Genomic DNA, 27,276 nt, shown 5'->3' with positions numbered 1-27,276 from the left:
ATGACGTTTTTATACAGACAGATTATACTTGAACCCTTCTCTTACTAATGGAATATTATCATAAAAAGACAGCATCGAATGTCCTTGTTGCAAATAAATTACTTTCAGACCTGCCACCATCATACCAAAAAGGCCAATACTTGAAATCTACATTTTTAAGATCAGTTCCCCCGGCAATAAATCAGATGTCAGCTCGCTGTCCAGTTTACTGGCGCCAAACAAACGATGAATAGATATACTACAGCAGTCATGTGAAATACTATTACATCTATTATATTTTTCCAATTTATCTTCCGTGTCAGACTGAATTATCTATCTGAAGCGTACGTGATACTTAACGCGCTACACTTTTGATGGATTCTGATGAATCTTATATCATTCCCACAAGACATTATTGTCTCGACCAAGTTTACATTATCTACGAAGTATTACTGCTACAGTATACGGGGTTCTTTTGATAGTTATAACATTCGCGTTAAGCTCTTTTTCATTCAGGTGCTTGAGCTTCCACTCAGAACTAGCAAACTAAAACAGTTCCACAGTCTTTCCTATATTAAGAGTTTGTATCAATTTTTCATTACCATCTGAGAACTTTGAATTTAATCGCAATAAAACATTCTTGCTCGCGTTGAGAGAAACGACTAGTTTATGCAACGACTTTGCAGACGACGTATAGTTAGTTACCTTGGTTACTCAAATGTACATACTCTAATGGATAAAAATATCACTAACACCTGAACGCTAGGTCGATCCTCTAGAGGACGGAACTTTATTAAGATAATACACGTTTTCTAAGGACATTTCGAGACAACTGAGCGTTTCGGAAATGCCCCTTGGTTATATTATGCTATCTAAGTGCCTTCGTCACGTCTTCGTTACCAGCAAAATGCTCACGAAGATCAAAGGAAAAGCTTCGTAGTCTGGATGGAAACTCATTCAAGTCTACTAGAAAGTTTACCCACAGAATACAGAAAAGCAAATCTGCGTTCATCGTCTGCAAGTGGCAGTAGCCAACAATGTTTTGTTATCGTCTTTGTGAAGTAACTGGTATCTAATTCGGCTTATCTTTCGTACGCTTTCTGGAAAATAAATCTGTATATTAAATCCAGAATACATACTGGGTGACTTTTGATCAAATCCGCCATCGAATTTTGTTTCAAATTTGAACATGTCGACGGATTAGACGCCGAAGCATCTGTGATGATTTTCCGATGAATGACTTTGTGGCAGCCTTATGCGAATATGAGTATTCATTCAGTGACGGTTTCCAATTAAAATCGTATTGTAAATTTATGACGCATCTACCGAAAAGCAAAATGATTGACGAGCCGTGAAACAATCTGACGGCCTCAGACCGCCACTGAAGACTTCACGGATTGATGTAAACGCGTGAATTAAAACTAGGCTGGCGAATACTGAAATACGGTTTAATAGTTTCTATTTCAGTTGAAAGAAGCGTGATTGGAATACAATGACTGTGAAGTGGGTTTCGTAACAATGAACTTAACTCGCAACTGCCGGTGGAATTGGGACCCACTGTTGACTAAGAAATCTAATAGATCGTCCTTGCAAGAAGCAAGAAGCCAGTGTATAATTTTTCCCAACGTTTCCCGTGGTTAGCCCCAATTCTTGTATCTGAATACTGTTGCTTGCACACAGCTGAGATACGGACAGTTAAGCCGAATACACGCAATCTTTCAATTTTCGGTTTCTACCATCAGTCAATGCCAGTGTAAACTTTTTTTTATATATTTCAAATTACGACTACGTTCATCTAGATTCAATATTTGTTTAGCTGTCGACATGAATAACTAGTTTATTGATCTGAGAGGCAGCCGAATGGAATTAATTGATGGGATAAACGGCCAACCACGGAAGAGAAGCCTTTGAAATTACCAGTATTCATATTAGAGAGGATATGGCACCTTTTCAATTTGGTCACATTTTAAAACTGCATTGCCATCAGGGGGCGTTAGAAAAAATAGGCAATATTTATGCAACCAACAATCTAAGTATAGTCGCGTAAGAATCTTGGAAGATGCCCTCCTTTATCTCTATTGCTTTTAACATTTAACCGTCAATGTTGAGATTTCAAAGTCAAAGAGTAGAAGCATATAGCGACGTGATACATGAGTTCCAATTAATGCTAATGTTCATTTCATACTGTATACGCGCCACACACATCCCTTTTCGTTTTCAGAAGAGATTAAATATGACGGCGTTAATCCCCTCTGTACTAAACACGACGGGCGCGGGCAATCTACATGTGTTAAGAAGAAGATCATCGTGTCAATGTCAAAGCGATGCACGTCATCAGCCTTTGTACTTATTCTCATACATAACTTTCTGCTTTTGGTTTCATTTTTGCAATGATTATTGCACTTCTTGAATAGATAAATGAAAATGTACGTGTTTTCAGTGATAACAACTTCCCTGTCATTTCATTCTCGGGAATAAACGGAACTGAAATTTCTTAAGCTTTATGCAATGTGATAAGAAGTACCTTAGAACAATGTGCTAAATTATATGTCATTTCTGCATGCAGCCGGTTCTGCGATTTCCTAACGTCAGAAACTCCGAGGAATAGGCCAAAAACATTTCAAGTTCTTCAACCGGGTAAGTCTTTATTCGTTAGCACTTGTCGATGCATGTGGAGACATACTTGACTCGCTTCGTGATGTAATCGACGAATCGATGACGAGTTGTTGGCGAAGACGGAAAACTGGTTAAACCTCCTTAGTGCGAGTTCGATTTGCTATAATATAACAAGTGTTTTCACTCGCTGAAGTTTTGGTAACGTAACACTCGATATCGACTTTTGTTGTCGTTGTTAGCTTTCTGACGTTGTCATCGCCATCCAATTTTCGATGTTTTTTACAAGAACCTCATCGAGGTCCTGGGCGCGGAGCGAAGCGGGTCATTTCCTTCCTGCGTGTTGGTTCCGTTGGGACTCGTACCGCACAGCTAAAAATCATCGAGACGAGCACAATTTGAAAAAAGGCATCGTACCACATAAAGCGCGTGAAACTCTCCAGGGACGTACACAGAATGCAATATGATATATTTTGCATGGAACATTTTTGTAGTATCATCTTGTATCCAAGGATACTGCATCTGCACATAAAACCGACCCGTTCACGTTTGTATACCGCCGATCGACAGAAAACAATTCTATCCTATATATCATAAATTGAAATTGAAAGCTATTCGACGAGAAGGTGGAAAATAATACAGTGATGAATTTCTTTTTTATATTCCTTCGGATTTCAAATTGTCTATGTTTCGAAGGGTTTTTAATAAACCGCTGGTGTTTTTTTTAGCTACAATACTTTCTGGTTGTCCGTTTTTTATGTTCTTTATAATTCATTTTCCGTTTATACAGGTTGGCCACCAAGAACATGCCACTGCGCTTTCGCTCACGATTTGCAGACAGCGGCGATATTGTTGGTAAGTGCTCCATGTCCATGGATCGTGTTGTGCTACTCTCAGGATAATTATTCTGAAGTTGTAATCACTAAATATGACAGCCTTAAAGGGGTAATGCACGAAAGTCATGCATTGTTCATAGTCAACAGTGGATTTGTTTTACTGTACGCATGATGTACAATTTGACGTGCCGAATCGCCAGGTGCATTACCGTCAGGTGATTATTTATTCGATCTTTATTCGCCAAAGTATTACAATATTACTTGTATGACATTCGTAATATTAACATGAAAAATGATATGAAAGACGCCTAAATAATGCAGGAATACCAAATGAGTCGTTACTCGTCATCAAGGAACCACTTTCTTTTACTGAACATCCTAAATGAGATATTTCCCTGTTTTTATAATCAGATTGTGGTTGCTAGTGCTCAATAGATCTATGAATTTAGATAGAAAGGGATTCCCTGTAAGATATCCACAGCGTCCTGTAAGCATTTCTTGCTGAGTTGTATCGCTACAATAAAGCATATGATATTCATCCTCAATTCGGTTATTCCGATGAGCACAAAGACGGTTTTCTTCGCGTGGGGTTAGTGGCCTAGTCCATCTGCCACTTTCGACTTAAGTTTCGACTTAAGTTATGACATCCACAGCTGAATCTGCTTAGAATATTGACAATTTTCCTATTGTGTAAACCGAGATAATTTTCATATTGGAAAAATTGATTGAATATTTCATAAACGGTAACACTTATAGGGTTATTTACTATTGTTTGCGCTCGTGCTCTAACTGAAGAACCTCGTCCATTTTGTATTACGTATTACCAAATGACTATACTCCTTTGCTTATTAGATACAACCTACTTCCCTTTTTAAACGACATTCGCCATTTTCATTCACCATCTTTCGACGTACCAGCGTAACAGGAGTATTTATGGGTTACATAAGTTATTCGAAATTACCGATACGATTAATCGGCAATATTCTCCTAGACTGTTTGTGGTAGAACACCTGAGCAACCGATGTTCGATTCCCTAAGGTGTTCCAATCACGTTACTTGTTGCTACTAGAATTGCATCAACGTAAAACGTAGAACAAATATGTCAACATAGTTTTAAGACATTCTATGTTTTTTTTTTAAATATAACAAACGATTTCGCGGTAGAAGTAATCAACTTTGTGACAAAATAATTTTAAATCTTAATAAACGAGTCGATATGAAATACAGGCAAAGTTTGCTTTACATTCGAAAAATTGAAATGGCCCCAGCGGAAAACTGTGGCCATTAACCATCAACTTTGGTCCAGTTTCATAGATTTACAGTATAGAGCCAAATATTGTTGAAAAAACATGTGACGATACGGCGGTTCTAGATATCGTGTCGTATAAACAAATAGAAATTATTTTGTTCAATTAACTTCCATTTCTCCGTTCATCCCTCGTCTCTATCGCGCAGTCATCCAGCGTGGTGCGGCAACACTGACAAACCCAGCTAGATGGGTCTCGTTATAATAGCTTATATGAAGCTCAGCAGCTCTCATTCGGCTTCCGACGCCGTCGATGTTCAGTGCCACACCGGACGATGTAACACGATGAATGATGTTGTCGTCATTTCGCGATAGATACGACCGGATATAACAAACACGAGAGCAGACGTATCGAGGTATCTATTAGCAAAATATTCTTATTTCACGTGAACACATGTATATGCAAACGGTAAAGGATAATTTGTTTCTTCGCATTTTCGACGTAAGTAGGCCTAATCTTTTACGAACTGCCAAAACTTGTATATATCAGATATCAAGTTTTACGAAAAGACTTCTATGTAAAACGTTTCAAATTAATCGAAACATCGTTCCTTTTAATCTCAAAAACATGTTTCGGATTGTTCTGCGTCCATTTTTCCGTTTTATATACTGACTGACTTTACTTTCTAAATATCGTCGCTGAAATAGTACGTATATCTATTTACAGTCGCTTATTTCTAAAAAGCTAAACTCGCACTTATTCGTTTTGAACTCATTAAAACTGAACGATGGTGTTCGAATATTTCGACGAAAATCTCGGGGAAATGAAAAACAATTCTGATTTCGAACCAATTTTGTTATTTTTCACGAAATCCATAGCTCTTGATAAAACGCGTCGCTGGCAGACTGTTGATATAGCGCGCAGACGATGGCGAAAAATGTTCCATAAATTGCAAACTGAAAATGGGCTTCGATGTTTGGCGTTTCTTAGATGAATTGTTTTCGTGACCAGGGGAACTAATCGATGATTATACGTCGTAGTGGAACGAAACGTAGTTCATGCGCCGATGCAGCGTTAGAAACTGACCAAACTAATTCGCCTGGTCTGATATGGTTTAATTGGAATGGTTTGCGCACGAACATTTGTATTTGTATTTGCATTACTAATGACTGTTTATGACTACGCTAAATAGCGGAACACATACTTCACGTCTGGTATGAGTCGGACCATTCAATGATCAGCGTACGTATCTTCCGCAACAAAGTCGCCAAACGGTTTCTACTTTAAATTGTCAAGTAATCACGCGTTATTCAAGAGTTAATCTTAACGATTCTTTGTCTTAGAATCCAGGGACGAGTTTCAAATAGTTGTTAACTATACTGCGTTCGACTAGCAAGCATATAATTTCAGTTGTTACCATGACATTTAAATGCCGGTGAACAACATTAAGCATCCTTTAAGCGCTAGGCCTCTTGACTGATACAGTTTTATAGTCGTTGAATTATACGTAAATGAGGATGAATCACTTCACTTTCAATACTAAGTCAAACATTGATTCGCAGCATATAGAAATGGCTGCACTGGGCTTCGCAATAACGAACCAAAAACCGATGTTGTGCATCTCAGACATCATCGCATTTCAAATCTATGTTTATACGTTTCGCGCTATATCGACATTTAATGCACATTATATAAAAATGGATTTTCAAATAAGTGCTCCCTTTCGCGATGTCATTAACTGATAGTTTATGAAATGGGACCGCGCGGGGTTTTTTTTATATGCGGGCGACAATTTATGTTGAAGCGGCGCTCGACATGCATCGAATATGCATTGAAACATGATGAATACGGTCCGACTGACTGCCTGGCAAATAGTGCTTTTGCACGTTTTTCCCGCTACGTGCATTTGTTTCAGTTTATTCCTATGAATTAATGCGATCCAGTGATATTTTAGCCTGAAAGAATTTACAGTTCGCCAGTTTTATGACATTCAAACAAATGGCGATGGTTTCCCATTTTCCAGCTTCACGAGAGCTTCCAACACAGTTACTTTATATGGCGTGTAGAATTAGTATTTCGACTATTAAATATAGATAAGAGATGGATAAATGAGATTCAGTTACCACTGTGTTGTAACACGTTTGATATCTTTTGTGATAATCAATGTTTATATAGTTTGGCTGGTGAGAATTCGAGCTTGATTATATATATATATATATATATATATATATATATATATATATATATATATATATATATATATATATATATATATAAATCTATATATAAAATCTGAAATCAAGCTCGAATTCTCACGTTCATATATATATATATATATGTATTCGCTCTTTGCTTTTGATTTATATACTTAAGATCCCCAAAACTCCACACAGATTCCCCTCGAACTATATTTGGATAGCTCGCTGTTAGTGCGGTACTAACACATCTTCGGCGTGTACCGGGGGAACCATGATTTGCATTTTATTTCACGAATACTCCAATTTACCTTTTTATTGTCAGGAAGATTGCCTAACGTTAAGTTGATTCGGGAGATGAATCATCTTTTAGGGGGGCCATGCAGTCATGACCGTCGGACAGATAAAATCATCATTTCTGTCTTTATAGTCCCAGTCGCCCTTAACAACTAAGCAATCACAGTGACTGCTACTCGCTCAAAAATAGCTCTTATTGTCAAAGGGCAATAACAGTCACCATTATCCCGCCGAGTTCGGCCAATAAACGCCAAAAGACGCTTATGAAACTGTGGACAAAAACGATTGCAGACGAAAACCTACTATTTATAAGTGATGGTGAATGATATGTCATTCGTTTAATACAGGGTTCGTTAAAAGTGGTTTGAATAATAAAATTTAAATAATAAAATAGAAACTTTATTATCAAAGAAAACTTACAAGTACATGATATCTAGTACAAAGATGACAATGGATAGCCGTATACAGAGACAATGTAGATATTAGCACGGATTAGTAAAAAGAGGTTTTCTTGCTATCATCTTCTTTCTACCATCTAAATGCGAAGTGCTTAAACGGAATGAATTCAGATTTTATTACGATAGGAATGATACACTTATTAATGTATTCATCTATAATGCATAATAAGATGCATATATTATTCAGAGCGTACCCATCAGGTTTGTATAAAACATAGCAATTTATTGGATGACACTCGTCTGTTCATTATGAACCAAACACTTCGAAATATCGTATATCCATTTGTTTTGCGAGAAGGAATAGCTAGTGAACGAATATCATACAGTGATTATTGTCGACAGCACTTCGGTAATTGGAGAAACATGCCAAACGCCTACCGCCGTCTGATACTACTTCCGTCCGCGGCCGGATGTCACCTTATGTGACGTCACCACCAAACACACGGTATCGGCATATATGTTATGCCAATGGAATCCTTTTTTTATCATAGAATAGGGATTGACCCGATTTAATAGGTACTATTGAACTTTACGTACGAATTCTTCTCAAATATGAGAAGATACATTGTCTAAAAATCTTAAAATAGGGATTGACCCACAATGTTTCACCCACAATGTAAATTCAACAATTGCTATTATTTTTGTTCTGATGTTTCGGGAGGATTACTTCCATTTTCAAATACATCTCTGAAGATGGGTGGAAGTAATCCTCCCGAAAAACGTCAGAACAAAAATAATAGCAATTGACCCTGTTGTTTATTTCATTGGTAGATTTCGTTTGATTTGGTGTCCCTTACAAACCAACCACACCTGCCGGGAGTGGTACACGGGATTTGATTATGAAATCGGAATACATACATTAAGATATATTAGAAGTACGTCCTTGGGAGCTAATTATTTCTGCAGTGAAATATCGTATGATATTATGCGCTAATTGATGACGCTACGCACGTACGGCAGTAACTTGTATAATATTCATATTTAGAGCATTCTCCTCCGAGGTGACGATCGGTTGATTATCAGAATACGAACCTCTGATTTCTATCGTGGCGATTTTCGTGTAAGTCTTGATTACATAAGAGGTATGCGCAAGCGGCAAATTGTGTTCTTAACGAGTAATATCGCACACGCGAGGGAAGAGACTTGATTCTTTGTGATTTGTGAGTATCGTCGATAGAACTATTTGACCTGTCAACGGTCGATATTGCGTAATAACAATGACAATATTGATTATATGATATATATTTAGACCCTCTGCGAGTGGATGGGTGCGGTCCATCGGACTGTCGGAAACGAAAAGATGCCAAACATCAGTAATCTATGTAATCTAATTACAAACTTATTTGATTTTCCCCTATAGGTTTGTAGTTTATCTGGTTTTGCATGAATGTACGTTGTTAGTGTAATCGGCGCAAATTTCATTAATTACACTAGCGAAAATTGGCCTCAAACAAAAATCCACGCAGTACTATTTAAGTCTTAACCCATTTTTTTGCGCTACAGGCAACGTAAAGAAGCTGGTTCACTCCGTTGATTTCTTGGCGTCGTCACGCGAGTTAATTGCTCGCTGTTTCGCTCGACGTTGTTCATCAAAATTGGCCCGGTGAGCATTGTTTGCATCGACGTCGGGAATACGTTTGGGACAAATAGCAACTCATTTAGTTGGTCAAAGATACCGTCTAGGATAACGGATTATAGCCGTTAAAACAAAGTTCTAGTGCGAAAGTGTTTCAGTAATTTCAGTACTCCCAAATGCGCGTGATTTGCATCGCCGAGGAAATATCTAAAATACTCTTCACACCCAAAGGATTCGAACACTGAATTTTTTTCAACAGAAAGCTAATCGTGTTGCGCTCTGCAGACATGACATTTTGAACAGTTGATAATTGACCTTGACCTTTGTTTTTCGAAATGCCTCCATTCGAAGACACTTATATCACAAAATACAACCCAGTCAATCGTGTACACATGAAGTCTAATTTCTCGTTAATAATCTACATGTATTTAGCATTTTGAAGGGCGTTATTATCCAGACCCCGCGTGGTTGAAGTTTCCTTTCAAAATCATGTCTGGTCTAGAACTGGAACGAGCAATTTGTCACCGAACAAACAAATACTGACGGCTTGGTTGTTAAATGCACGATGAATATTTGAACGGATTCAAAAAGCGACGCGGTTATGGTGTGATGCGGGGGATCGTGTCGCGAGGGCGGAAACAGTCCGAGCTACAAGTTGAGCATCTCATCTCCTCGCGGATCGCATTAGCATTAATGGTAGTCGCATTCGCATCACGTTTAATTCTGGCTATTGTATTCGCACAGCTAGAGATACATTCCGGGGAATACATAGGTTTTCCCACTGTATGCAGCGTAAAATCGTGATCGGACTGTTCTATCAGTGTTCCATTTTTACCGAGAATGATAAACTGCATTACAAAATTGATAACATGCATCAACTCGTTGATGCATGTTATCAATTTTCTGCCTTTACTCGTAGTTTTTTGTTTGTTTGTTTATGTTTCTTTATGTCATTCGTGAGAATAACCCCACGAAGTGTTGCCCGTCATACTGTAAAGAGTAAGCAGGATTTGAACCCGGTTGTCACTTAATCCCCGAATCCCACTGAGCTACCGAGGCCACAGTAGTTATCAACCGATTTGCATGAGAATTAGGTGAGTTGTAACAAATTCAATTCCCTGTAAATAGCTTTGCAGGAATGTTTGATTGGTCAATTCTTCAGACCACCAGGGGGAATTAAACTTATGAAGATTTTTACGACGAAAAAGTATTTCATCACTCAGTTTTTAGCTTCGTGCTAGCACGAAGTTTTTCGTAACAACTCAAAGTTATTTCTAGTCAATGATGCACCTTTTCTACGATGCACCTTTTAGGCAGAGCGTGAAAGTGGTAACCGGATTTTTAAAATGTTAGAAATCAAAATTCTGTGGTGCTAATTCTATGGCTCTGAAAATGCAACTTCATCTATATCTACTTTTGCATTGCATCTTCTATATCTATAACTTAGTGGGTGAAGGGATTTCGATAAAAAACTGATATCAATATGCCTAATATTGAACCGTACAATCTCTAGGGGGTGTTAACCTTTCAAAACCCATTTCAGTATCAGTTTTCCAATTGAAATGCAGCATTTCAATCATATAAAATACCGTTCAGCACATACAACATACCGTTCAGCACGATTAGTTTATGCAACTGCCACCAGGGAAATCATCGTGAAAAAACCGAATGCAGAAAACCCATTATTGCTGCTTTCTGCAGCTTCTTCATATGGATAAGATTAGCATAGTATCTAGCATGAAACAATATACCTCCCATATACAAAGGGGTTTACACTTCCAGAGGAACTGTCACGTCGTGTATCAGTCCGCTGCATCATGATGTTTGTCTCGGGTAAAGACTATAGATTACTAATGAATGCATATTCTTTCTCCGCGGAGGCCGAAGTATTTACGAATCATGTTACGAAGTTACCCGAGGGACAGTGATGTCACCATCCGAAATCGAACCGCACACGAAAAGGCCATGCTGAGACAAAACATACAAGTATTCCCTTTGGGATATATATGAATTGAAAATCTGCGTGGTGGCTGAAAAATTATTGCATTATTAAACATCCGTGGCAAATAACTCCAAGGGTGCTGAAATTCGACACCGTAAAGATATACCAAAATACACCAATTTAGATGTCGATTTTCTGTCGGAAATTCATTGCCCTATTGCAGTCTACATAGATTTTTCAAATTATCTTTAGCTACGCTTTGTATTCATATTAACAAGACATATAATGTTTAGTTGGGAGAGATAAGCGAGGCAGACGTTTTTTCTCCACCTTTATCGACCGTTCAACACGCGGAGGCGTTTCATTACTGTATAAAAGCTTGGAACGAGTTGAAACGTTTACAGTAGCAAAATTTTTGTTAAAAAAATCATAGATTGTAGTAACAATTTCTAGCACTGTCACTAATGTGATTTGTATGTTCATTTTCACTTTTAGACGTGCTGAAGCTTCTAACAAAACTTAAGAATCTGCAGCGCATCCAGGGGTGAATATATTCGAACATATTTGTTATTATCACGTAATATTCAAACTCACTGTAATGTCACCTTGTGAGTTTTATCTAAATTTTGTATACAGAGCTTAATGTAAATAGATTTCAAATGTTAAAACAAAAAACGTTTACGAGAACCTAAATATTACGTCGGGTGACTCCAACATGATTTTAACGAGTTTTAAAAAGAATTTAGTAAGCATTACATACAGAAAATATATAACTGAATACTAAATTTTACGTAGGATGGTTCTTGGTGCTTATATACACATAATTCCATGTATCCGTATTTGTTTCAGTTAAGCTTGCTAAACTCTTTCCTTCGCTCTAGAGCATTACATTGTACTTATAATATTCACAATGGTAAGTTCTTCGTGCAGAGAGTTTCTTCTTTATCTCTTCGTTCGTCTGATGTAGTCAATCTTGGAACTCCCTTAGCGTACTTCAATGGATTGTTTACTTCACTGGCTCACACGTCCTCCGCCACCGGCAAGATAAAATCTCGGTTCGCCACCAAACTAATGGAAGTATTTCAAAGCACTTCCACCTCTCTTCCCTGACGGAATATGTGTATTCTTCTAGATTCAGAATCTCCAACTGCAGATGCGTATTCTTTTTCCATTCGCTAAAAGGATATACACCATTCGCTGATAAAACGCCACGTTCTTTTTCTTAACATAGGGATTGACCCTGTTATTTATGTGATTAGTAGATCGAGTTTTGATTTGTTTTGATTTGGTGTCCCTTGCAAACCCGCCACACCTGCCGGGATCGAAACGGGGGGCTTGATTTTGAAATCGAAAATCGGGTTACATGTTGTGTGATCGGCGGTCGAATTTACAGAATTTTTTGTTTAAATAGAACTACTGAATTGAAAATTTCGCTACGGAAAAACGCCATGTTCAGCAATGTTTCAATCATCAAATTATTACACAACCCTTGAGTCTCTTTTTGAGTTCTAAAAGAGCCAAGGTCATCATTTGGGGAGGTTGTCTATAACGGCACAGCATATAGCGCACTAATACTTCCCTATATGAGTATCTATAACATCATCGATTTCATCGCAATCTAGATTCAATTCATAAATATTCACTGCATCATTTAGATGCAAAGAACCTACCGTCTACGTTGGCCCCCATAGGACTCTCGAGCAACATTCGATGTTTAACTACGGTGTTTTATCGCCAAGTTTTGGTTGATTTTATATTTTCAGATTTGTCGCTATCCAGAGAACGATCTACTTTGGTGGATAAATTAGATTAGTTTCGTGCACATTATTATTGTCAAGGTAACCCCGTCGAGCGAATGGGAAGAGTCGTTAAACATGTTCCCGAGCTCCAATGAGAATATGGAAGATATTACACGCTGAAGTGGGCTCATGGAACACTCTGATCAAGGGGCTTTATGTAAGTAGAATTATATAGCTTAATCCCTTACGATTCCCAATTTGGATCTGGTTACCTTCCGGGAAAAGTTTCTAACAACAAGGCTGTCTACCAGTTTAAACGAATATTCTGAAAGAAATCATGCATTGAGGTTGGTTGTTGGCCGAAATTCTGGACAACGGCGTCAACACAAGAGAAATGACTACGCTGCATTTGCAAGCAAGACTTGGTCAAAATGATACAAAAAGGAAATTAGTGGAAGATTAACCGGGAGTTTTGTATCTGTGAAAAGTGTAGGGCCACTCTGACAGCCGTAGCAAAGTAATGCTCACCAGGAAACATCCATCCATGTAATTCCTTGTCCGCGCCGTCGTTTGCCGGGATTTCGCGAATAATCATCTATTTTACGAATGGCTTCACTCGTATTTCACTCGTATCTGAATGGCATTGAATAGTTCTGCGGCTATCCCGGGAATGTTAATTAAGATAGAAATAATCTAATGAATAACGATGTGCAGATATGTGCGTATAAGATGTAGGCCGAACTTCAGCAGCCGAAACCTCTCGGAACCATGATCCAATATGTTGGGATGATTTTTCTATTAAACATTTTTTCTATCTTTGTCATTTTCGATCAACGCGAAGACTTTAGAGAGTAAGTAAAAACGAATCAATATTCTTCTAGAAGAAAATTGCGAGGAAGCTTGAGACCGCTATCCTTGCAAGGGCGTCAGAAGCAGACGTCTTTTAAACCGTCTGCCATTCGAAATTTAGAAAAATTCTCCGAAATTCAAAGATTGTCGCGAAACACCGTGAAACAAAGAATTTCAACAATATTCAACATTCTTTGCATTTAGGGAATAGTAGTTGCTTGCGCAATGAAAGAGCTTTGAAAATTCTCATCAATTCTCAGCAGCGATAAAACTATCCTCTCAAAATGTAAACGATATTGGACATTGGCAGCAATTTTTCACCGGTGGTCATGACAATATGTAACTGATAATTCTTACTCTGCGGATATAAAAGCCATTACCGAACCCTCTGCGAGTCTCAGTGTTGATAAATAATAAAACGCATGCAGGCGTCAGTGGACGAATTTGTGTCAAAGACGCTACTAACCAGTACACGGTAACCGACTTTCTGTCATTTTACAGCGACCGACAAGAGACGAAACGACAACTTATCCCAGTTACCAAGTGGCTTGGCTTGCGTGTATTGCATTCGCGTCGATAGCTGACTTACCGACGAGGCAATAACTGTGCCATATTATCTTCGTTGATATCAAAATACGGTGAAATATTCCCACTATATATTTCAAGATATTAGCTGATATCCATTATCAATAAAGACACTATAATTTCGTGTTGTGACGCTAATATGAAGAGAATTCCACAATAACAACGGCAAAAACCGTAGATCGGAAAATGTCGAGAGAACCTCACAATAATAACGGAATTAAGTCCGAAAATGTTTCCTTGAGCTGGTAGCTTATTCGACGTTTCGACAATATTCTTCTGTATTCCTGAAGGATGACTACTGAATACACTTGAAGCATCGAATAAACTACAGCACAATGAAAAATTTTCGGACATTTCGTTATTATTGTGGGGTTCTCTTTACATTAGCTGATCTACCGCTTTGTCAGTGTTGTTGATACATCACACTGTGTATCGTATGGAACTTATGACTTAGGGAGGAAAATGTTTTACTTTGTTGTAAGCAAGGGCTTATAGTTTTGGCATTCGAATAATATACCATGCGGAAATTTGATCGATTTGGTTGATCTTAAAAGATCAATTGAACGATTGTCTAAACAGATTTCTCATCTAGATATTATTTTACTCGTTAGCGATCTTGTCTCGCATACGACCGAGGACACTGATCGGTGGCTGTCATACAATACGCCCCGTTAAACACATTTTTGTACGAATTCATACAGCAGACGATAATGAAATTATTCGAGAATCGTGATGTGTAGATATATGGAGAGGCAATGGATGAATGTCAATAAAAACACTTTACGCTGGTTTTACGACGATAGTTGTTTGCGATCAAAATGAGAAGAGTAGCTCTCCCAGTGAGACCGATAAGACGAGACGATTGCGAGAGACGATGGATATTGATAATAGTGTTGATAAAAATTCTTTATGGGTTTGTCGGGTCAGTTTCGTAATTGCCGCCGCTACAACGTCAGGGTGTTTATATTTTTGTACACAAGGACAATAAAAGGCAGAAAACGGCGGCCCGGGTTTGACGGATGGTATAAAAAGGATAGCTCCGAGCTCCGAATGTGGTTCAAGAATAGTTACGCCGCTGAAGTTGCTGATTGCTTGATCGTTGTTTTTGACATTTAAACGAATGCACGGACCAGCACTTGTTGAAATGCGTGACAAGATGTTTGATGGTTAAATAGAAGGCTGTTTAGGATGCCAATCATTGACGTTGTTTGTAGGCAGATAGATTCTATAATATGCACTTTCTCTATTTCGTTATTTCTTTGATATCCGGACTCTCTTGCTATAACCTCAAAGAGCCATTCCTATTGATGCTATTAGTTCACATGATTTATCAATTACAAAAAAACATTATGATAACGTCAATCTGCATCATCCACCAGTCACTCCTCGAAGTCTTAGCGACAACATTTCATATGAATACCGTCAAAGCGTGCAGTTCTGTATAAACATCGGAGACATCGGCATGTAAGGAACAGTGAACAAGAACGATGAAAGCGATGAACCCTGTCCTAGACTATATTTTGCTTCCGTCCCATATCATGGCGATGAAACTTGTACAAAACATCTAGTGAAAACAGATAAGAGTGGAGTTTGTTCAGATAACGTGAACATTTGCTTACCCATTTGGTTATTTGCTTAATAACTTTCATAACTGACGTATAATCGATTGGTTGAAGATTGAAACAAACAAAATACGACGTTCACGTTATTTTATACGGCTATTTTAATGGGTAATCTAATAGATTGTATAATTCCAAAGTCAACAAACTCGCAGCAACGTCGAATTTGTACTAATTCTTTATCAATGCCTGGTTAGAAAATACGAAGCCTACACATTGAAGCTAGAAAATAAGCACCTCTTAAATCAAGCTTTACCAGTTCGAAAATATTTGTATCATTTACAAACTTTATTAGGTCATCCTTTTCTTTCACTCAAGGCTCATTCAGGCAATTTTCTATTTAGCTTCTTTTACATACGGTTGACGTAATGCATGATAACGGGGACACCTTGCCTGAAGTATATTTGTATATGCACATCGGCCAGGGTTAGATATATATAATGCCTCGAGACTTTGTCCTAATACATTTATATATGAAGTTTCGTCGTGTTATGGATTTAACGCGAGCACAACTTCGCAATCGGAATAACTATTTCCGTGGTCGGTTTCAGGTAAGTCCTTTTGGTCAAATGTGTTTATGCGAAATGCAAAATATTTTGCTATAATTCATGCTCACCGTTACGCGCGAGTGGATGACTACATGTTCGGTGTGGCACGGCGCGTCGCAATGGCTATGACCGCGACAGGACCTCAATTCATTCATCGTTTCAAGCAATACATACATATATACACTATGTAAAGTATATGCTCTTTATATAAATGACTGTTTACTATGAAATACACATATCATATGCATACACGTTTTAAACGCTGCTCAGAATAGAATGGCATTTTCGAGAAAGCAAATTCAACTTTTCAAAAAATATGGAAACAGCCATGCGGTAAGGACTATATATTTATGGCTATACAATTGATACCTTGTTTTTAACTTTTGCTGAGCTTAAAAGTTTACCCGGCCGGCTGCCTATCTACTCTGCACATGAATTTTTTTCTAAATCATGATCAAGCTAACAATAACACACCCGGCAGTTATAGAAATGAACTGGTTACAAATTTCATTGCAGTTTATAAAAGCGACCCGACCGATTAGGAGGCATAATTTTGTTTAGCCTGTACCACAGGGGCCTGAGACAATAAGTTAATAAACCCCAGTATCTCAGGAACTATGATATATAGTACCTAGGATGCTGGGGTCTGTCAAAAACTTTGTGTCTCAGGCCCCTGCGGCCTGTAGGTTACAATTTCAGATAACGGCAATGGCCAGAAAGGGCTGCCTCAGTTGCAGTACTGAATCGTTTTAACTCAAGATGGCGCAGTAAACTGTCGCATCCTGCAGAATTTAACTGCGTGCGTTTCAAACTGGTCGGTGCGCCATTTGCACCGCCGGCAACAATGCAATCTCAAATGATACGGCGGCACAATACGTACAATCAATAAGTGTGTACGCTGCTTTATTACTACGTGGTGTATGTAACTGGCAGGCAGGCATCATCTAGCAACATCTAGTGTCGTCGCGTGCTGTCGTAAAAACCATATATTCACGCACATACACTCATAGTATCGAAATTGGCTGAAAATAACATTACATATGTATATACTGCTCGTGTATTTTCTATATATGTATATATCTACCGAGATAAGGATTAATAAAATGTTCGATTAGAAAAATATAGCTCTGGAAATAGTGGCATACGAAGATCTGTTGTTATTACAGGAACACTCGTCGTAATGGGAACATGCAGGTACAAAATCAGTGTCGTTCAGTATCATTCACTTCGCACTTTGTTACAAGTATAGTTCTTCATCATCCGACTCGAGCCTGCACTCTTTGAGTAAAAAAATCATCTTTTTTGCCGATCAATTGGGGGAAGGTACTAATATTACCATACAACCCACGATAGATAACGTTTTGGCGTACAAAAGAAGTGGCATGCCAGAGGTATGAGCTAAGATAATTTGATAGGATGACTTATATTGCTGAATTGTTCGATGAACCTTTTTAATTGGTTTGGTGCATATTATTGAATCATAAATAGAAATTGCTTTTAAATTCATCGCTAGCAACCAAGCAGTAAGGTTCTATTACTACGTACATTCCGGTTTTCTTGAGATTGAGAAGCGTCCAAATCATTTATTAATCAGCTTTCTTCATTTCTTCGAAGATTCGGAAGGGAAACAATTTGATAAGCTGGTTTTATTGGCCGAATGTTCCAATCATACGATTGGTTTTAAAAATGATGGCTTTGATTCGGTTAGGTTCTTATTATTGGCTATGTTTGCATCGTCACCATACACAACTGACTCAGAAAAAATCATGTTTGAAGGTAGAACAATGGATATGAAGTGTTTTTTGGTGTGCTGGTATACACTTCCTCAACATTGTTATAGCTTCCCTTGCGATGTAGCAACTTGCGGATCTTGAGGTATTAATTCGATCCATATGTAACGTTCCACAAAAGGATATCCCCGAGGTAAGCGAACTGATATTGCCATGTGCACGAGGCGGTTGAACAAACGGCGTTGAGGCTTCTTCAATTGGGTTTCATTGACATTGCATCAGACGTCAATGGGAATATAATTCCGCTTAATTTAACATCTATCGTCATCAATCTTCTCCCAAGATTTACTCATCTACCGTGGCGCTAGCTTGTCTGAATCGAACAGACGACCAAATTCTCAAAACTGTTCGCGCCGTTATTTGCTTTACTGAGAATGATTATATCGCAGCGTAAAGTTAATTAGATTGTTAGATGAGAGTGGTATGAAATTTTAATTGCGTCGTGAGTATACGCAGAATGGCTCAGTTTTTTTCTTTGAAATGCGTTATGATAATACATGCTCTCTGGCTAATACGTGTCGCAGTGTTTTCTGATTGATTTCTCATTCACGTGGATTAGATTATTCACTTTGAAACGGTTGTCACGTGGTAACATTCCGTTCTTTTCCGGTGCTTCTAACGGCCACAGAGCTGTTGAAAAAGTGATCATAAATTTTGCATAAACCGCATTTCCTTGTTCCGTGACACGACGATTCCGATCCATTCGTCGGTATGAATTCCGTTCGACGCGTAGTAACGCAGTCCATGACTTGATAAATGAACAGGCTTTGTTCTAAGGTCGGTGCTATATTGGTTGTCTTTACGACTTATCTACTCTCTAGCCTTACTTTCGCCAATATACATTCATCATAATTATATTTGATGATCTTGTCGTGGCAGTGATAAGCCAGATTCAATCAACCTCTAACCTTGTTTGGGACCCACTTGTGTGGACTCTTCTTGCAAAATCCAAGCTAGCTTCGTCGATTTTGCATTTGAAGCATATCAGACGTCTACTTCAATCGTCCCGCTGATAACATACCACTGAACTGAGACGGACATGTTTTGGAATATTCCTTTCTTTGTCTGTTTATTTTTTGTCGTATTCTCGGATCAACCTACACAGGATCTCCACAATTGATCCTTGTAGTTGTTGATAAACTATAAGGAATTTAGTTACGAGTTTCGCGCACGACACCCTTTGAGATGCGCGATAAGGTACGATCGTTTGTCTAACTGACTGGGATAAATCCAGCACATATTTCAAGACGAAGATTGCTGTGCAAATGCGAAATACGTTTCTGTCGAATGTTGACATCGAAAACCTATTTTTGACGGGGGGTATAGCATGCAGTTGAGCGGTATTCTTCCCATGTCTGTAATCTGTATTTTTTTTTGTATAACGAGCTTCGTGTTTTCTCTCGAGTTCAATTATCTCGGTGGTCAGAAAGTTGGTCATCTGCGCTTGTCAGGAGATGACACCGCGGTCGCGGGGTCAGGGACAGGTTGCAATCGGATGTAGTTGTTTTTTTGGTCATGTTTTGTTTGTTATTGAATACATTCGACTTCTATCGTTGCCCCTAGAATTACGCGACGACCTTAGTAATGTACAAACATGAAAGGAGATAAGTTTATCAGGATGAAAACACATTTCGGGAGTTAATTAACAGCATGACGGCGACCTCCGCCTGCCGGATTCAAATTCGTATTATTCACACGTACCACGCACAGTATAGAATACCACGACACCATGTAGAGCTATAGGATGCCTACAAGTTATTTACCTTTTTGCGGCGCCATTAATTAGCCGTTAGAAATCTGTTAAAATTCCCGATACGCCGATAAATTTTTGAAGAAATAATTGCCGAGTCGATTTTAATTGGTGTTCCGGTGCACGTGTTTAACGGCCACTTCAATGTTCAATTCTCGTCGATGTGTATAATTTCTATCGATAGATGGTCGTTTCGTAAGTTTTTCTTCTAAAACTGCACCTTTTCTGGTATAGATAATACCGATGTACGCCTAACGGTATCGGAGCGGAACCTTCGATGCCCAGGAAATTACTCGGATCATTTTGAAATCGGAGATATCACGTCTAACTTCCGCAGATAAGTTTCTTTTCTTTTCTGATATCGGCGAAACAAGCGATCGTCAAACAAGCTGGTATATATGGCAGATTATAGGAATATGGCAGTTACTGGCATACATTATGTTTATTTCGCTATAAAAAGTAAACTGTTTACTTTTTTCCAGGTCCGCTCTAATGTGTCGCAAAAAACATATTCAAACGAATTACCAGCGACCTAGATATGTAGCAATTACTTCGTATATCAAATGAAATAGATTTGATTATTTCGGACATTTAACGTCATTATGTCTCAAATGATTAGCGAATGGTTTTTATCCATCATGTGCGGTGCTTTCCGCGTCTGTCGATTCTCTATAAGGCTTGGTTTCTATTTCCCGGCATCATGATTTGAAAATGAAATATCTACCTCGCCATTTCCCTGCATGGCGATTCAAGACGTTGACTAATCTAACGTTTACTTTGAGCTTTGAAAATGCCGTTAATCCATAGTGCGAAGAGTCGAACGTTTCGAATAATCAATGAAAAGACTACGGAGGAAAGCCAGAACTACATCAGATTTGTTGGGAGGATGAAAATGGGATTTACTCTGAATTTCGTTGATGCGGAAATCTTGTTTTGCTTCGTTGAATATAGATATTATCAAAAATATATTTTTTTCGAATATTATATCTGAGGCAGTTGTATTTCTATGCGAGGCCGTGAACAGATTCGCTAAATTTATTTTGAGACTTTTTGCCACTCATTCTTCGTATTCGATCTCTCCACACCACGAGCGGACTCTAGAAGAAATTCATCAAATCTCCATGTACACGTTTTTACAGAGTTAATCAGAATTGATAATGAATCGATCTATCGATTAACGACGCCGTTATTTCAGTTTATTTCCATATTTTATCGTCTGGCCCACAACATTTCGAGGTCACGCGCATGCATTAACTCCATCCGAAAGTCGTGCGCGATGCTAAAATGCGATCGTATTTCTGCGAGTGGTGTGGTCGCATATCACAGCTTTATGTGTCAGTTTTTTTCTGATTATCGAACACAATGTACATGGCACGAATACGAACATTTTGGAAATGGCTGAGCTGCCACTGATTATCGTGTATTTTATTCGGAGTAAATCATCACTTGATAGCACAACGGTTCAGCATTCTTACACCGATTATTCTGAATTAATAATACGTTTACGTGTTCTAGACCATAAAGATACTCCAGTAGCTACTTACAGTGACAACTCACATGGTACTTCTACATTCGTTACTGTTATTGCAGTAACTTTTTATCTCCTCGAATGGAGATTTCATCCGCAAACATGTAACCCCGAATGTAACCCAGCCTTACAGGGACTTTGTTCTTAATCAATACAAATGTATTCTTCCTTCATATTTCCGCTTCCAATAACGTATTTCGTTTTGGTAACTGATTTAGCGGCCTGTGTTGTTTTGTTTCCGTGGTTGGGTATAGCCTTTCAGGAAACGGGGCGATCTGCATAGAGCGTTTAATCAATCAGTATACGAAGTCAGAGCGCTTGAAAAAGATGCACGATGTCTTCCGAATCCGATTCTAAGAATTTCTTGTCACAGACTGTTTCATTCTCGGTCACATAATTGACGTAGACTGCAGCTCTTGGTTACGAGCCCGTTGTCACGAATCCCTCGAGGCCAGTCGACGCTTTTTAGATAAAAAAAACATGTCTTCCATCATTACGGCATTCGCCGTTTTGTGTGTCGTCTTCATTTGAGAACACTGTAGGCGGCACGAAAACTGACAACACAGCCGTCCAAATGAATTAATGTCCAAAAATCAACGACATTCAAGCTACTAATTGTTTTAGTTCTTATTCTCCATATCGTGTAGTAGCACTCTTATTTTCGTATAAAGCCCAACGCACACGACGCAGGGAAGCACGGAAACATGAAACCGTTTCCGATATCAAACATGTTTGTTTCCGTGTTTCCGTGTTTCCATGTTTCCCCGCGCGTCGTCTGCCAAACGCATATTATACATTCCTCGTTGAACGTTGGACCGGGTACCATATTGGTTTCGTTGAAGAAATCTAAAGAATATTTCACAAATCTTATGCCAGTCGGTGTGCAACAATTATAAAATGGTATGTTTTTTTGAGTCTTCCGAAAATCGAAATTAAAAATTAGTTGTTTGATTAGATGCTGTATCAAGCCATAATCTTCCTCTATCGGTTTTTGTGCTACGTCACCGATCGATGGCTTGTGATGCTTAATAAAAGATTCATAATTACAGGCTCCACCTAGTCTAATAATTCGTGGAATACAATTTGTAGCTTTCATTTCTAGTTTTCAGTTTAATTAATTTTCTATTTTCACATTGAATCCGGCCGCACTCTTGAATGTAGATCGCAGGCAAATTCAGTGACGTATCAATAATATCACCAGCTCGTGTTGCCATCTGGATTTTTAACCGATTGGAAAGTGAAGGTATAGAGCATTCTATTGTTTTCTCACGACGAGCACTTGAACTGGGGTATCTGTCGAGAATTGGAAATTGGATGATAGAAGCGCGTACATATCGCCGGTTAATGGTCGGTCGTCGTCGTAACTCAGAGGCCATAGGCAGACGTAAGCCGTTGTGCTTTCAAGCAAAATCGATCGATTCTTTTTCTGTCGATGATGGATTGATATTTTCGATGAATTCCTGTTGGGAATATACGAAAATTATCAGTGGGAGTCTGACTGGCGATATCATCCGCTATGTAAATCAAACTGTTTCAAATCGATCGCATTGCAACCGGGAGTAGACTCTCGGGATGGGATCATCACTGAACGTGCACCTCACTATCTGCGCGTATCGAAAGCACTCTCTTTGCATCAATAATCTAACAGTAGATTTGTAATTAATGTATTTCTTACGGCTCGGTAAACCGAAATTAAGAATTGACAGATAACTAATGCCGCCGCAACACATGTCTTCATTGTACGATTGATCAGCGAAGTGTTCCCATAATCGACCCCTTCTTGCCTTTGGGAGCTCTTCGGTTCACAGCAACACGTCACATGTCCCGTGCTATCATTTCAAGGACATCTGATAATAAACACCTCGAGCTATATTCATCTGTTAATACATAACTCAAAGTCACGATATCAACTCAGTGTATTGTCACTAGTCCGAATCACATCGTGACTATAGTATTATAGACATAATTTGGCCACCGAAAATAATTTCGGGGTTACAGTTTTTTTTCACCCAGTCTCAGCTGGCGTTATGCAACTAATACGCAGCTGTAATTGAATGTAATGTTGATTCCCAGAATAATTCCCAAAACAGCTAATATCGAGTACCGTCTATACCGGTGGTTACTAATGCCAGTACGTGTTTAAATTATGAACTACCCCTTGTGATATACACTCTAATGCCATTGACTTATGTTGTCTGTGTCAGTTTAGTAATGATTTAGGTTGGTAAATTAACTCCGATGGAAGCATCGTTTTATGGCGCTAACGCCGCAATTGACATTACGCGGTAATGCCACTGCAATGTACTCGTATACTTGAGTATACACGACGAAGCGGTCCATGACACAAAACAACAGTTTTTTTTGTATTTTCCTTTGATTTTTGGTGGAATATTTCGTGTAGTTCGTGTTCTGGAACGGATAAGAAATGCAAGATTTCGGCTGCCACGAACGCTTATGATGGATTATCATAGTTTTTTTTCATCTGGCTTCTAATGTCCGCGATATCCTTATATCCTTTGAAGTATCGCGTTTGCCGTGCTGATTTGGTTTATCGTTATGAAAGACTCGGATTTCGAATGCTCTCTCAATTTGTCGGTAAGCTCTGTCCGAAATAACTTTGAAAAGGAATCTTTTCACGGAAACCACCATGATATGCCCGCGTATGACAATACGTCATGAAAAATTTGATCTCGGGGATGGTTTGCTTTTTAACAATTTCCTTCAAAAAATCTTTGATAGTAGCTGCATGGTACAGCCAAACGCGTATTGATAGGCCTTATTGCGAGGTCTTTGTCTGCATTTGCAATTCGTATAGTTGCATGCAAGAACACGAATAATATGAGACGAAAATTGTGGGTGGGTAAAAGAGAAGAGAACTGCTTTTGAGCAATATCGATTCAGCAACATGTTTGTTAATGGATTTGCTATGTATTCCATAAGCGTTGCGGTGGTTGTCGTATTATCAGGCTATATATATATCTTATGATGTTGACCAAAATATGATCTGTTGGGTAGAGGACCTGACCAGAGTGTATTCAACCAGGCAATCATCGAACATTTTGATTGTGATTTGTAATGATATAGATCATTACGTAAGGTCAGTGACGTATAGGCTTCATTTTCCTATTGGTCAGATATCAGGATGAAGGGCATAACGTTGGGTTACTACAAATGCGAGCGCCGCAGCGGCGAAGCCTTCTCCATAAAATGAAAAATGAAGTCAGAGGCATCTTAATGTATTCCAAACAGAATTGCCACTAAAATGATGAATGAAAATATTTTTGGAATTTTCGAAAGATCGATATTTTTCATTATTGGTCCGACGGTTGGATCTGTGGCGACGTCACTTGATCTCATGTACACATATTTTGAAACCATGTATAGAGCCTTCTTCGTTCAGATTTGCTCAATATCGGACCAGCTTTGAAACAAATTGTCATTTTCGATAAAACGATGTTGTATTAATATCTTCCTCGCCGAGCCATCTGAGAAAAATTGGCGACTAATGCAACGTACGTGTCCAACAGCAAACTGTCAGTAATGACGGATCTGCAAATTACAGCCAACGCAACTCGGGTCGTTATCGATAAACGTGTGAGTAAGATCCGTGAAATCAGCTATAATGATATCAATCGGCTCGTGGATTCGGAGTCCTGATTTTTTTCTGGCCGTTAGTATTCGATGGACGTAGATTCGCGCACACGAAACTGAAACGAATAGCAGCCCGTAAAACCATCGTGGCGCGACACTGGGTCATACTATACGGCGGCTGTTGGCCATCGGTGTCCGTCGGCGCGCCGGGAAATATACACCTCGTGACAACCTCTAGATATGAATTCGTCAACGTGATTCCTCGAAGCTAGTACCGATCATCTTTACGAAGATAATCGTTACAAGCTTGTTTTATCTTTTTTTAAAATAATTCGCCTTATGTAGGATTTCTATGAAAACGCTCGTCGAAGTGGATCTTAGATTTTGTACATTGTAAGCGGATATTCAGTTCAGATTTGCTAAAATGTCAAACAGGCTCGAATCGATCTCACTAGTCGGTTACTACCGGTGAATGGTGCAGTGCCGGTACAGACACGATACTTCGCCTTTTGCGTCGCATTTATTTGTAGAATATCGAATTGCGTTTCTTCACAGTAGCCTAACTGAGAAAGTCGTGTAGATTATTACGGATAGAAGATCTCGTCGGCGGCATTGACGTATTTTTCAGAACGATAAGAACAGAGTTCTTTGCACGCGTTAAGAACTGTATTATCACCTTAAAATAACTTGATCCAAGGATTAAACTGTTACAATAAAATCTGTTGTGTTTTGATGACACTTTTATCCGGAGTTAAGCAGGTTATTCGTTGAACTGTGCACACGCGTTTCTCGCTTTAAATTCTCGAACAACACAAAAACGATATTGATGGTGACGATTCGAACATTTTGAACGGCGAGTTACCAAGGTGGGAAGCATATATAGACTTGTTTTACAAAGACGACGTTCTACCACGTCATGGGAACAGGACTTTTTGCGTATCATGGCTGACGGTAAAATCAGTCGAGATCACATGGCGTCTAGCGACAGCGATTCGGATGACGATCTGCCCAGAATCGGATCTCCCGAACTTCAGGTTGGTCAAATTTCACAAGAATTCGCTCCCGCTACTTTTTCTTAAGCTGCATGAAACTGCATGTGCTAATTTTCTTCTCAAATCTCTCATGAAATAAAGTGTAGGATTTTGCTTATATTTTCCTTCAGAATATCTATAAACAAAGGCTATTGAATTTCAGAAACATTATCGAATGAATTAGAAATTCTTAAGATTAGTTCATCGCACTCACACGGCAACTGATGGAATTCGATTCCGACAACGCGTGGGCCTACTAGACATGTCGTCAGCTGTCATTATTTCTTACTAAGCTCATTTTCTAAAACATTTCATTCAGTGAATTCTTGAAAGTAAGATCCAATAACAGTAAGCTTAAAGGCAAATAGCACTTTGAATGTTGCCTGAATTTATTCAAATTACGAGCTTCCGCTACCAGTGCATAGTAGCTTCATCAGGTAAATGAGTAAATATAGCCTAGAAACTAAAGTATTCATAGAGAGTGTGACACTAATCAGACAATAATGCCAAGGCATAAAGATAGTTTCAAAGCATCTTTTCAAGAAGTAAAACCCACAATATGAAGGGAAAACTAAATGAGCATTCGACGTTTTACAATTTGAGAATTGGGTCGATTTTCTAATTAAGTTTTTTTCATGTATTGTGGGTTTTAACTTCATTGATATCAGACTGTGGGTTTAAACTTTCTTAATATCAGACAGTCACTTGTCTGCGGAAACAAACATCTTACGTATATGCACAGCTCAATGACATAGAATAGTAACGTTCACCCTGTGAATGGAGAATGTGCGGTACTATCGGGATTTTTCATGATCCCCAACTAATATGAATCGCTTGTATAGATCCAAACTGCTTATGACACGTGTCCAATACGAGATTTCTAAGAAAGATTGTCATTGAACGAAATATTCTTTTCATACGAATCCCGCAGAGTTCCTTGACCTTGGGTATAGGTATTCTAGTATAAGATGGTCGTTGCTTAGATAATGTGAGTCAGCTTGAACGTTGCGTACGAAAACGACAGTACGTAATGAGTGTATAAGTACATATGAGATTTGACAAGTGAAACAATACGCGATAGTCACGTTTCATAATGCCACCAG

General features: G+C 38.7%; 1 protein-coding gene across 2 annotated transcripts in view; it reads left to right on the top strand.

Moving 5' to 3' along the window:
- The first annotated feature begins 16,174 nt into the window (after positions 1-16,174).
- LOC141905591 (uncharacterized) overlaps positions 16,175-27,276 on the top strand; it is a 35,894-nt gene continuing 24,792 nt past the window's right edge. For both annotated transcript variants that reach the window (XM_074794525.1, XM_074794524.1), the window contains exon 1: positions 16,175-16,486. In XM_074794525.1, coding sequence (XP_074650626.1) covers positions 16,376-16,486 — 111 coding nt within the window. In that variant the 5' untranslated portion in view covers positions 16,175-16,375. The remainder of the gene's footprint in view (positions 16,487-27,276) is intronic.

The sequence above is a fragment of the Tubulanus polymorphus genome, chromosome 5 (assembly GCF_964204645.1).
Source record: "Tubulanus polymorphus chromosome 5, tnTubPoly1.2, whole genome shotgun sequence".
In the NCBI taxonomy this organism is placed as follows: Eukaryota; Metazoa; Nemertea; class Palaeonemertea; order Tubulaniformes; family Tubulanidae; genus Tubulanus; species Tubulanus polymorphus.
The sequence above is the reverse complement of the archived record's forward strand: the minus strand, read 5'-3'. Positions and strand labels throughout refer to the sequence as shown.